Here is a 14,188-nt window from a genome sequence, read left to right on the forward strand (position 1 = left end):
CAAATGGTCGAAGCGCTGGGTGGGTGGAAGATAAGCGGGCTTACAACTCTCTCTTGTGGCTATGAACTTGGTCTAAAGCGGGCTCTGCTGGCGACGGGAGAGAGTTGCATTTAAAGTGAATATTTCTTGGCACAGATCTAATTGTGTAAACATAACTACATGGGAAGATATCCAGCTTTTTGTGTTTGTGGAGAAATACTTTTAGGTTTAAAGGCCTACTCCAGAAAATAATTTAGCCTGATAAAGGTATGCAGCATGAGTAAAATTGAGAGAGAAATAGGACATAAAACATATTTCGTTGTATAAACATTTGTGAAAATAGGTAGGCCTACTTAGTGGTGTATGGTTGGATTATGGTAACGTGGTTTTTGAGGATGAATAAGATCACCAAAGTTAACTAGACTTTTTTGGAAAATACAAATGCTTTGTAATGCTGACATCAATTGGTAAGTGTGAGATTCGATATGTATTCACATGAAAACGTCAGTTTCTTTCACACATGACATTTTGATCAGCAATGGCCCAGTTTCATTATTAAACTATTATTATTATTATTATTGTGTAGATAGAATTGAAAGACGAAAACCATTAACAAATAGTTTAGAAGTGAAGGAAATGTTAAGAATCTGCAATATGAAAAAAAAATCACATACACAGGCCTACATAATAATTTGAAAAGTTTCACAAATATAAATAGCTGTTTCTGGAATGAATTAATAGCCCTTCGAAGGGAATATGTTGAAGTAATGAAATTATCTACAGATTCCATTTCCTCCAGTTATCACTAACCTTAAACATGCATGGAATACACATCTAATAGGTAGGTGATGTACAACTTCAAATATATGCAGGAGGGTGATCCCCTTATCATAAATCTTAGCGAATATTAACAAGGAATTGGCGTTATCAAGTTCTTATCTCAACGCAAGGAATATCAGATTTTTTGTAGTATTCAGCGCGTTTCCGTTGAAATCCTCTCAAAAGTGGACACTACATGGGCCACGTGCAGGACACATTTAGGATATTTTCGTTGCCTTTACCCCCCCTCCCCCCATTTCACCTCGAGAATCGGATACAGAAGCGGGTAAACAATAGGTAAATAAAAACAACTTAGTTAATTCATTTTCCCCCTGTCGGTGGGTAAACATGGCACGTGGCCGCGCTTGATGGGCTTGCTGTATTGTGGTTGCGCCTGCGCACTCAGATAGAGCTCGCTTTGCATCGCTCGTCTGCTGACCTCGCGGTGACACCCTATGCATTATGGATGAGATATGCGCCCAGATTACCTCTATCAATATGCAAAACACATTACGCTTTTGAAATGGCAATTTAAACGTTCGAAATTGTGGCGTTCGAATGTTCCAGGTCCTCCATCGAAAACACCGGAAAGATTGAGGTTTTTGTGATACCAAATAACCGTAGAGACCCAGACAAAAGGGAAAGTCGTGTTCATAAGCAACAGCAACTCCAAATTGCATGAACAAGTTTGTCATAATTCAAGATTATTTAGGTCAGTCATGTTATCTTCAAACTCAAATTAAATTGGCTATCAACACGTCTCAAACTGAAAGCACTGTATACGACCAAGACTTGTGACACACATCTTGTAATTTCTGTTAAAACCACAATACAGTTTTTCATACCCATTTACGGACAAGCTTCTCTCTGCTCTCTCATGTTGTGCCAACACATCACCGAAACACACCCCACACCCACACGTAAAAGCACACACACCTTGCAATGAAAAAGCTGTCGCCTAGTTACTCACCCACAGATCTACACACTTGTATGCTCGTGCTAAGCCTCTGACTGTCAAAAAAGTACATGCAGCCTACATCAACGGGAAACGGATGATGACAAAACAAAGTGGTCGACTTCGTGGGGGTCTAGGTCGGTGAACCCGTTGGACAACTTTGAAGAGGTAAAAATGAATGTCGCTCACTACTTCTGTGACGGACTGAGGCCTCTGGCCAGAGCCCTTCCGAATGTAGGCTATCATTATCAAAAGGCAGCCGATGAAAAATGAAATGGAAGCCCTAACCTCGCCTCCCAACCAGAGTTTCGTCTTCCTGTTTACTGGCTGGAACTTCCTCACTCTGTTACGCGCTCACACACACACACACACACACACACACAACGAGCCAAGAGTAAATCACACCGGAAACCCAATATTCATTTTTTTTCTCAAATAAATAGGACGCTGTAGGATTCAATGTTTTAAAAAAACACATGAACTAGGCCTAAGATCCCACTGGACAATATTGGATTCTGAAATTGTCTACCGTATGGGACGCTTCCCATCAGCTGAACATATGATTGAATCATTCTATTGTGTTGTTGATTTGATAATATTTGGGGAAAGAGAAAGTGCAATTAAATGTAGTCTCAGTGAACATAATCTAATATTTACGCATAAAACGTTAACCTCATTGGCAATTGTTATTGTGATATAGTTATTATTGTGAAATTAAACATTAATAACGTGTTTACGTCTGTCTTGCTCATATTCGTCATATGAATATAGGTTTAAATAGGCCTCATGAAGAAGCCCGTAGTGGATTTTCCATTTTCCTGAATATCAAATGCAAAAGTTGCCATTGGAAATATAAAACCTCATATCCTTTTGAATTAATTTTGGCCTGTCATGAATATGAATAATGCTAAACAAACCTGTTGATTCTGAATAACTTTTTCTGGTAAATATTCCACTGTGTAAAGTCGTTTTTTCTTAATATGTTGCATTATGATACGCACAACTCTCCTTACAAACACGAACTGTTCAAACGGTTGAAAATACTAGAAGAGAAAGAGGGCCAGTCGTCGCCATATTGCAAATACATTGGCATAGATCTGAGAGAAAATAATTAATGACAGTTGGAGTTCTGTAGACGAGTTCTGAGGAACTTCCGAAATAAAATCCCTCCCTATTAGCAGCCATTCGCTAGCCTATCTCTGTTGCGGTTGCCCCCTGCTTTGGGTAGACTACATAGTTATTAATTGTTCAAATAATGACGTCTGTATCCTCTGTTTTTTGATCGACAGTAACTGCCAGAGATTCCACGATAAAGATCTTTACACAAGGCCATGTAATGATTTAGAGTTTAAAGTTTACAACTGAGTTCAACTACAGTTGGTCTCAAATGTAAGTGTCGCTTTGACACAACTATTAAACAATTTACACGAGGGATTTAATCATACGTCATACAGAGGTGCAATTTCCATGGTATTGGATATATCTCAAGGATTTTCATTCAAGGCTTTGTTCCTCGAAATAGTCCTGCCTACATGGAGATTTTGATACAGGGGTCGAATGTGAACGTTCGTCTCCAGTTTTGTTATTCACACCCTCCCTACTTGAAAATACTTGGGCAGGGTACAAACAAAGATTTGCTTGTATCTCTAGGACGCATATCATTATAGTGTGTGTGTGAGTTCGTGTTTGTGTGTGTGTGTGTGTGTGTGTGTGGTCTTTCTATGAAAAAATCATGGAATTTAGCATTTGGCATAGCGCACTTTGGTGACATTTTCTGATTGTTGGTGTTGATATCCATTCCATACACTAAAGCAGTGTGCGTAAAAGTGTGGGTAAAGGTAATCTATTGCCCACTGGATAATCACAATAGCATATCTGATCGTCAAATCAGACAGGTAGAAACAATGTGCAACCACAATCACGCATACCACGCTCATATTCATAATCACTTTGAACTTGTTTATCTTCTGATCACAGCTCTATACTATACTGTGTAAGGACCCATCCCCATGACCGTCGAGTAGCCTATGCTGCAATCTGTTTGTGGCTGAAGCAACTCCACTCCAGGTTACCAAGCGCCTTAGCATTTAAAAAATAAAATAATACATTATGAGATTATTGACAAGAAACGTTCCATAATTTTGAATATCTAATCACAATACTTCCAAATCAAGATGTCAAACTGTATACCACAACAAAACTTTATTTCATTGATGCAAAATGACAATAGAAAACGACAGGCTATATATATGTCTAAGTAACTTCCCTCAACAGTTGAGTCTACATGAATTCCCTCGGAGGCGGAGGTCACGGCGTGTGTAGTTACATCCACAAATACACAATTAAAGCATATAAACAAGCACACATAAACACATGGGTCTACGACGCCTGTATCACATGTCCCCACACATAGCAGATAGTCCTAACTAAAATACCCGAAATACATGTTGGTCCAGAGACTCAGTATCATATTAATGCCACTGTTGAGAGTCAAATAAATGACACATTAAGTACAAACGATGCCTCGCCTCTCCTTCCTCCCTTGCCCCTAGGCCTAGCCACCAGCCAAATAAGCCTTAAAACTGGACTTACTGTGCAGTTGGTGCAGTCATACAGTCCACGGGTTACATTTCTGCCTTGAAATGGTTCGAACTGGAGCGCAGACATTGTGTGTACCAGACAAGGGCACGGCAGTGGCCTTACTACATAGCTCTTGTCTAACTACTGACCCTTTAGAATCCCTCCGAAGCAGTTAAACCCGCCACTTGCATTCTAGAATGTGAAATATATATTGTCAACTCCCCAAAACCATAAAACTAACTTTATGGACCCCACGTGACTTTTGAGAGCCAGTAAGGGGTATCTGTCCGTGGCCTGGGCGATTTTTACGGTCTAACTTCAAGATAAAACCCTCATCCGTTTGACATGTAAATGTCATAGCTTCTTTTTGTATAGTTTGGCCAAAGGGGAAAGCAAATTTTCAAAACGCAATGGGCCAGGCAGCGCCGGGCAGATGGGGATTTTTGGCAGGACCTTTACTCGGCTCTAAAAAGTAGCGTAGGACCAGAAAGAACGGTTGAGGACCCACCGGTAAGTTTGAAAGTTCAGTGCTTGTTTACTGAAAGTGAGACGTAAACTAATTTGTACAGGAGGGGCGCCGTTTAACAGTGAGGAAATCATTACAGAAAAGTGCCCAATTCGTTCATGTTTTGGCTGTCAAAGTTTGTCAACAAGAGATGGGCCAAGAGTGTGTGCTCAGTGTGTATTTTAGTTGAGTTTCAGTAGTTTTTCCCGCTTTGATTGTCACATGTCCCTTTGGTTGCATAAAAAAAAACAATGGAAATGACTGCAGTAGCGGTTATGTTCTTGTGCGTAAAGCGTGACTGCAATTGTTCCATTTAAGATTTAACTCGGGCCTGTCATTTGTCCGACTGCATTTGTGGAAGACTTAGACGTATTCCCGAAGTATTTTGATACGGTTTTGAGACGAATTGACAGCTGATGTCGTACAAAGAATGATTGATATACGTCTACCAGGTTTGGACAGTGGGTACACGAGGTTCTGGGAGTTTGATGCGTGTTTGACCCCAGGTGGGTCGTTTGTGAGGTAGGGGCAGGGGGTACAGAATTACAAGCAGTGTGCTCGAGGGGTTTGGTCTGAGTATGAGGAACTTTATTTTGTACTCCAAGGTAAGCTACAAACAAATACAAAAAGCTTATTGGCAAAATGCTTACAGGCAGTCCGACATGACAATTGTCATTTTCCCCCACACACTTGTCATTCACTCTGCCCAATACAAATAGCCAATTGGTCACATTAAAAATGTCTAATATATACATCCTTTCTGGAACATAAGCATGATCCAATAATATACAATTACATGTTGAATATAACTATACAAACGTATGAACGGATACAGGAATTCTACTTAAGATTTGTTTTGTTTTTTATACAAGTTTCCTTTTTTTTCAAAAAATAAATGAGTAATTTAAACACATGACACAATAATCCAAAGAAATTATTCAAACAATGGTATGAAAACATGAAGATCACCATATATAACTCACCGAGACTCCTGCTAAAGCAATACAGGGGCCTGTTTAATATCGCTTAACTTCATATTTGGGCAGAGGAGTCTCTAAAGCTGTAAACTCAAAAGTATATTCGTTATAGTTTGTTAATAAGTTATAACATTTAAGGGCTCACATGCCAACTTTCAAGAAAGCAGTAACATAGCACTTGACACGAAAACGATATTTATAACAATAACAACGGGCGGTATAGATAGCTATTTTTCTTCTTATTTTTTTACCCTCCAAACAATAATCACTGTTGTATTCAAAAGACAAGAACATATGAACATGAACTGTTTTTATAGAAGCAGTACAACAGTAGAAGTTAAGTTGCCCTAAGACATCAACAACATGCCAAAAGATGCCGCGTTGTACAGTACTCAGTTATAGTGTTTTTAAAAACTATTTTGAAGGTGTGTATTCTCTTCACCCCTCGTAGTGTATTATTTACTTGCGTGACGTCTATGGCTGGAAAGCGTTACCTGCAGTAGCCAGACTCATGCTCTTCAGTTTATTGTCCTTTTTCCATTTCATTCTTCGGTTTTGGAACCAGATCTTAATTTGCCGTTCTGAGAGGCAGAGCGCGTGGGCTATCTCTATTCTCCTCCTCCGGGTAAGGTACCTATTGAAATGGAACTCCTTTTCCAGCTCTAGCGTCTGATAGCGAGTATATGCTGTTCGGGCCCTTTTGCCGTCTGGTCCAGTCATATCTGAATAGCATGGACAAAACGCAAGGGGATAAACATTAGCGAGGAAGGACCACCAAAAGCATTACACAAACAAATACTCAATAACTTTGGCCAGCACACGTTTGTAAACACAACACACGACCAAGACCAACGATATAGGCTACGGCTATCAATGCACATAAAACTACGCCAAATGGTGTTATACGCCTCATCCGGCTGTATTGGGGTATTTGTGTGTATTTTTTTTAGGCTATCAATGCATTCCTTTCACTGGGCATTTATTCCCCATTACAAAGAACATGCTTGGTTACAACATGAGTATTTTATTTTCCTGAATAGACACTGTCCTCAACACATCCCTCAACTTCTTGCGCTCTTCTCTTCTCTACTGGCTTTCTCCATTCTCCACATTTTATTGCCGTTCTTCTCCCCCCCTACAGTAATAAAGTTCCCACACGTAATAAAGCTTAACTTTTCAAAGGAACAACAAATTCTAAGTCTTCCTGCCGTTTTGCCCTCACTCTCTCCCACCCCGTTCCATTCTCTATCCCTCAGTTTGCGAGGCTTGCCCTCTTGACAGATTTATGGCGCTTTTGTGGAATTTGCAAAAATAAAGGCACCAACAGGGGCAACAGAGGAAACGCTAACGAATAAAGCGAACACACAAAACACAACCTTTCCGATATCAAAATAAGGAATGATAGACGTCACGTAGGCTATATACCATGGCTAATGTGCAGTTTCCGCATCCAGGGGAATATCTGTGGTGCTTGGCCATCGCTCGATGCCGTGGTGGTGGAGGTTGCTGTGGACTCTTGCTTCTGCTGCGTCCGGACGTCGGGGTTGCCGCTGGCTCTATGGGTGCCCTCCTCGGTCTCGGAGGAAGCGCTCGCCTCGTCTATTTCAGTGAAATGTGTGGTGTTGGTGAGGTTACTTCCCGTCGTGCAGGCGCTCTGGTCGGAAAGGGGCGAGGAGCATTTGGGTCCCAGGCTCTCGCTGTTGGAGCACGGCAGCGGCTCCGGGGACGCCAGCGAGCAGCTTGACGGCTGCCTGAACCGCGTCTCCGGAGCGGGAGACTGGAAACCCCGGGAGTTATCCCCAACAGCCCCAAAGTGGCCAGTATTGGATGAACGATTGACGGTCAGGTCCATCCCATTGTAGTTGTAGCCGTAAGAGCCCGAATGCATGGTGCTGGAGTCCCTGTACGAGGCGTTCATAGCGCTGCTGCTAGTTCCATAATTTAGTAACTGATAGTCGGGGCCATTTGGGTAGCGCCCTGAGAACGAGTTTACAAAGTAAGAGCTCATTTAGGTTGTTTTAGAGGGCTTGATTTGTAGATCTTGGTCGTTATAACGCTGTGCTTCACGATTTATGATGTATTAATGAATTATAGCAATGCACTGTACTTGGTTTTTGCTATGTATGCGGCCAAATATGGGGGTGGGGGTGCGTTTGAGAATCACGTGCTTTTGTTGACCAGTCGTAAATTCTCACTGATGACTTCAAGAGGTAATTCATGCTCTATGGTTACAAATGATGACGAGATTGGAGTCGTTAGACTCAAGTCAACGTGTGCCTCCCCATTGCAGGGTTGTGCTCGGTGTTGGCAGAGAGCGTCACCTACTGGGAATTTAATTTAATGCAGTAAAGAAAGACTTAGGAGAAGGAGTTTTAGTTAGGATTTAGGTCTCTTTTCGGAAAGAATAAAATTGATTTGTTCCCCCATAACTTTCTTTGTCGGTTGTTGGGATTGCAGTATAATTTTGCGTCTTTACTAACCTTTTCCGTGGGAAGTGGGCTCATGGCAATAAATGCACCATTCATAACTGAATATTAATACAGTAGGGAAACACACACACTACAGCTAATAACGTTAATAGCTATGATGCCGAGTCCTGTTCATTCTACCATGCCCAGGGGAAGTTTCTCGTAAGATTGGCTCTCCGTCATATATCATAATAATAATAATAATAATACCTGGTAGATATTGAACACTATGATATTAGTAATATTAAAATATAATTCCTTTTTGGTATTATTAATTTGAGGTTACGAGATTATTTTTAGGATGTCTGAAAGGTTTGTATTTAGAATATAGCGTACAATAGGTCTAGACTCGAACGCGAATAGTAAACCCTCAGTCTAAGGTAATGGCACACCTGCTAATGTCTTACATGTAAGTCAAATGTCGTCGGTGAGTAGGCCTAGCCGTGAAAGGAAATAAAGGTGTTGTTTCGACGTCGCATAATTTGTCTTTGTATTTTATGCTCTTCTCTGAGGCACCATTCATGCAAAGTTATTGACTGGAAACGTGTTGCTGTTCACAAGAGGAATGCAAAGTCATGATCTACGGTAATGATTGATTTATGGTTTGTTGATTGAAAGGCGCAAGTTATTTCATGTAGGCTATGTGTACCATGATATGTAACCCCCCCCCCCCCCCCTATACAGAACATACATGTGTGCTTACATATAGACCGGAAAATGATAGTTGAAATAGTCCAGACTATCTCCAAGGGGAGACACAGATTGATACGTATGCATTCTACGTATCCACATATCACACATGAGGCTATTCTAAGTGTGTGTGCTACTTCTGTAACATGAAGCCTGGAGAATATCAGTCTACTCCAAGCAATAAACACTTCTATACATTTTGCTGTAGTTCACAAGTATGTATGGGACTCCCGAGTGGCGCAGCGGTCTAAGGCACGGCATCTCAGTGCTAGAGGCGTCGCTACAGACACCCTGGTTCGATTCCAGGCTGTATCACATCCAGCCGTGATTGGGAGTCCCATAGGGCGGCGCACAATTGGCCCATTGTCCTCCGGGTTTGTCCGGTGTAGGCCGTATTTGTAAATAAGAATTTGTTCTAAACTGACTTGCCTAGTTGAATAAATATTATATTAAATAAAAACAAGTATCCCCATATGTATTTTGTGCGGTTTAACTCCAAACGACAACACTGGCTTGGCTACTTTATGTGTCATGTACACTGGGGAGGTTGTCGGTTGACAATTTCCAAATAATTTGTGTGTAATTATCTACTAGGGAATACCAGGCCCGAGGGTTCTATTGCATATGAAATGTCACACTGGTGGTACCTGGAAAGGGAACGTGACCATTGAGAGACGTTTGGGTGAGTCTCTAGGCGGACAGGTCAACTTTCCCTCCCACCCATTAATTCAATCAGCCTCGCAAAGTTTGCTGTCACTGTTTGGGCCGTTAGTATTCACTAGCCTTAGATACACTTAAACTCGTGTGTTTCATACACCTGTGAAAGAGCGACGCTTGGTTTATGACCAAGTCACTGTTTGCTCATAACTGCAGCAGATGGACGGTGCTCGCTTTTTTTATGCAGGGCCAAATGGTAGACAGTTCATTAAAATACATTTACATTTACATTTAAGTCATTTAGCAGACGCTCTTATCCAGAGCGACTTACAAATTGGAAAGTTCATACATATTCTCTTTGAAAATACGTTTTCAAAGAGAGAAATGTAGCTTTCCTGTGATTTGCTGTTTCAAATGCTTATCCACAAGTTTTGTTCTGGCCATAATTATGAATTATATAGGCCTAGGCCTATTTCACTTCCTGAGCCAAATGTGTTCTAGCCTACTTACTGTAAATGGCGTTCTAAGCAGGTGACAAAATCACAAAGACCTATAAAGTATGCTCGCTCAGACCGTGCATGACAGGTTGAGTAATTATTACATTTTATTGAAGGATTTCGTAAGTAGATACCTATTTGTGACAAAACCACAAACATAAACCACGTATAAAATCCATAAAATATACACTTTTGTCCCAGTCTTCTGGTAGTTTTGAATTATCAGTAGATCAGTTTGTTCTCCCCATGAAACTATACAAGTCAACAAAACAAATAGATAAGGCTGGGTATTTAACTTACAAAAGAAATACATTCATTCACCATACAAGGAGAATTTCATTTTATTTCTATACAGTTTAAATATGAACACGAATATGACATATATTTCAAATAGTTTCGTTATACGTGGCCATTTTGGGAGGGGGGACATCCTAAATCAAGAGGCAAGTGCACAAAAACCCTGCCATTCGGGAACCCGAACTATGATTTTTTTTAAAGAAACATAAAATGACAATTAAAAAAATAGACAGTTAAGTGAACTTCTGGAATGCTACAACAAATTTACCAAACACAACTTCACCGGTGGGAACTTTGGGCCTATGAAAGTAGTATCTTCATATTTGTAGGATATCCGAAGATGACGCCATAAGCCATTTTATGCGGGTTTTTTTTTGTCTTCTTCTTTTCTTTACTCTGACCTTTTCTCTTCCTCTTCCTCTCCGCTGGTCTGCGAAGAGTTGATCAGTTTATTCTCTTTTTTCCACTTCATCCTTCGGTTCTGGAACCAAATTTTGATCTGGCGTTCTGTTAGGCACAGTGCGTGCGCGATCTCGATACGGCGCCTACGGGTAAGGTACCTGTTAAAATGAAACTCTTTCTCCAGCTCGAGCGTCTGGTAGCGGGTGTAAGTCTGACGACCCCGTCGACCGGGGTTACCGAAGGTCCCTGTCAAAAGAAAGGGAAGAGAGAGTCAAATATTTTGTGTTTATAGGACTGATATAGATAGGCTATGTCCGAGGAGAAAGAGCTTAGGGCGAAGAACATGACTGGAACTCGTGAGCTTTTGCTGAATATTTACGCATTACTGGTAGACATGTTGTGTAGAGTAGCAAAAATAATTATATCGTTTATATAGTCCTGGAAGCTGCCCTTAAATTAGTTCGTAAAAGTGCTGTTTACATCATATGGCAAAGGGTTATGTAATACTTTTATAATATGCACGATATTTGAATCATGCATGTGTTTTTTTTGCGCCAAACAATGAGCGCCAGCCTTACAAATAAGCAACTGAAATATCATGTCTATTTCCTGTAGTTTTTTTCCCACACATAGAAAAAGATAAGCTATTCCGAGAAGGGATGTTAGTTTTGGCAAGTTTAATAACTACCTATTTTATCTTCATAAATACATTCTAGCCTGCAGTAGGGGCAAACAATGGCGCACCCTAACATTAAAGAACAAGGAGCTCTTTATTGATCATCATAATTCTAAGCATTCACTAATTGACCCACACTGCTTCTAGCAAGTCACACACAGCTTCTGCTTGGAGACACAAAACAATAAAAAGTCTATGTAGAAGAAGACAATCAACGTGTCGATTATGGCGGGTTAAAATGATCATAATTCAAATATTAGGATACCCAACAGTCAAGGAAGTGTAGCTCTCTCTCACTGTCTATTAAGAGTTATTTTAGCTATTTTTTTTGTGTCGAAACGGATTTCCTCGAATGTAATTTATAGTGCTAATTTATTCTTCTGTTGTTGTGTAGTACGCTTCCCTATCATATTTCATGTCTCGGACATCATTTCTAACTGTAACCCATAGCACAGACATGTATTTGCCTTGTGATACATTTTGAACTTTTGTGATAGCGAGAGTCTTTTTGTGGTGAATAACTAAGCACTAATAGCTGGAACCCTGTCAGAATAACAATACGAGCCATTTTGTGATAAGAACCCATCTTTGTTGGAACTGCTGCTCCATTGTTGCCAAGGATGTGTTCGTGTGCCGTGCGATTTTAATCTAGAACCTGAATAATGTCAGCCTCGAGGCGATAGGAACCATACGAATACCAGTTTATGAGGATAATTTTGTTTTACTTATGGAGGACGCAAAAGTGTCCATTTTTATTTTCAATAGCATGCTTTGCTTCCTCTACTTTCAGCCTGTGTTAAGACACAACCAGAGAGACAATATTCCCCACGGTATGCTCTTCCGGCGCTGTACAGTGCAGCTGCAGGTCACATGTAATAGGCAAGCTCTGTATCAGCCTAGACAGGCAAAAACCAAAACAAACCGTAAGAAAAAAACAAATGACATGACAATGTGGACTCACCGTTACACGAGTTCATCCTCTGCATCCACGGATAAACGGGCGTCGAGGGCTTCTGGTCCTCGCTGTCCCCGAATATGCTTTTATTTTGCCCCGAGCAGTCCGTCTTGCGATGGTCTTGGCTCAGGACGAGCGAATGTTCCTCTTTACTGGCGAGGGTGCAGGCGGGGTCCCTTTCCCTGTAAAAGCTGGCTGCTGCGTAGTCGCATGCACCGGCGGCGCTGGCCCGGGCATAGGCACCGTTCGCCTGCTGGTAATATGAGGATGGGTACGCCTTGTCTTGAACACTGGTAGCGCCATAGGCAGCACCGGGATAGTGTCTTAAAGGATCAGTGTATCCGGAGGAGTATAACGGTATCTGTCCCAAGAAAGACTCTTGGCCTCCAGGCAGAGTCACTGGAAAAGTTGAGTTTACAAAATAGGAACTCATTGGGAGGGTACAGGTTCTTTTCCTTGGTTTATGATTTGTTGTGTTTTATAGTCCAAGTGGTTTAGCTATTAGTAGTTTATCGGAGATTGGGTTTTAGTTGAGGGGGGCGCTGGGTGGCGATGTGCCAGTGCGGGACAGAGGGAAACCGTACCATCTGACCAGGCGCTGACCAATAGCGTGCTTCAGTGCCTGCAAAATAGCACCCTGGAGGGGTGGCTGTGATTGCATGCGTCGGGGGACCCCAGCGCAAACTCGAGAGCAGGCGTTTTTTCTCTCGCTTCTCTTTCGCCTTTCTCTCCTTCCAATGAGATTGCACAATACGAATCACACTGGAATTTTAAAGTGGTAAATTGAATACATCGACACTTCTCCCCCTTCGATTTGGTATTTGGCGAGCCCATATACAGTAAAGGCCCTATTCACTCAAGACAACAAATATGACCCTTCAAATAATCTCCACATTGAAAAGGACTTGAAGACGTAAATCAAGTAGAGACGCACCAATGGGGGTTTGAGTTGTCTTCTGCATTAGAAATATTTTGTGTTTATATTTGTCGAGGTCTGATTTATTCGCTCAGTACAGTAGATATGTGATGAGATATATCTTCTCCCCTCTTACAGCACATTATCATCACCATAGCGATTTCCATCCGGGTATTTGACAATGTACCTAATGTATATTTCAACATGCACGTGCTTATTATATTTATTGGAATATTCAGCATTACAACAGTTGCCTTCACTGAACAATATTCCTATATTAGTTGAATATGGTACAATATTTTTAGAGCCCTGGCTTTTATCAATGTTTAGAGCAAATTAGCTGCCATACATTAGTCGATATGTTACCACTGGTTGTTTGTTGAACGGCTCTGGCCTATTTTTGCGGTATCATAAAAGTTCCTTATTACCGCATTTGTCTAGTCTGAGTGTGTATTTACATGCACGCTGCCCTGACCACATTTCATGCACCGGTTTTTATTTCAAAATTATTGACTGGGAAGGTCATTACGCGTTGTAATGCTTTACATGTTTCGCTGACTTTTCTACCACGAGTCAAGTCAGGTCTGGATCTGTTTTTCATTTACAAATGGCATTTAGAAAATCGTAAATTAGCCAGTCCCATAAATAAGTCCGGTCCTCACACAAGTGGTGTCTGTCCAGTAGCGCCGGCAGTCTGTGTATTTTTACTTTAGTTTGGTTCCCTTTCAAACCAGGACACAGAGCTTCCTTTGGTTTGGCTTCGTTTTGTGTGAACGGAAAACGTCCATTGTGTGACCATTTCTTAAAGTACAGAG

General features: G+C 41.1%; 2 protein-coding genes across 2 annotated transcripts; both read right to left on the reverse strand.

The window, feature by feature from the left end:
* Nucleotides 1-3,948: 3,948 nt before the first annotated feature.
* Nucleotides 3,949-7,952, reverse strand: LOC129832911 (homeobox protein Hox-B5a-like). Its single transcript, XM_055897035.1, has 2 exons — nucleotides 7,241-7,952; nucleotides 3,949-6,537 (listed from the first exon to the last, which is right to left on the reverse strand). Exons 1-2 carry the CDS (start codon nucleotides 7,821-7,823, stop codon nucleotides 6,290-6,292), a joined length of 831 nt encoding a protein of 276 aa, XP_055753010.1. The 5' UTR covers nucleotides 7,824-7,952; the 3' UTR covers nucleotides 3,949-6,289.
* Nucleotides 7,953-10,209: 2,257 nt separating this feature from the next.
* Nucleotides 10,210-13,085, reverse strand: LOC129832912 (homeobox protein Hox-B6a-like). The gene is made up of 2 exons (XM_055897036.1): nucleotides 12,464-13,085; nucleotides 10,210-11,072 (listed from the first exon to the last, which is right to left on the reverse strand). The coding sequence occupies exons 1-2, from the start codon at nucleotides 12,888-12,890 to the stop codon at nucleotides 10,816-10,818; spliced, it is 684 nt and encodes a 227-aa protein (XP_055753011.1). The 5' UTR covers nucleotides 12,891-13,085; the 3' UTR covers nucleotides 10,210-10,815.
* Nucleotides 13,086-14,188: the final 1,103 nt, after the last annotated feature.

This window comes from Salvelinus fontinalis, chromosome 34 (genome assembly GCF_029448725.1).
Source record: "Salvelinus fontinalis isolate EN_2023a chromosome 34, ASM2944872v1, whole genome shotgun sequence".
In the NCBI taxonomy this organism is placed as follows: domain Eukaryota; kingdom Metazoa; phylum Chordata; class Actinopteri; order Salmoniformes; family Salmonidae; genus Salvelinus; species Salvelinus fontinalis.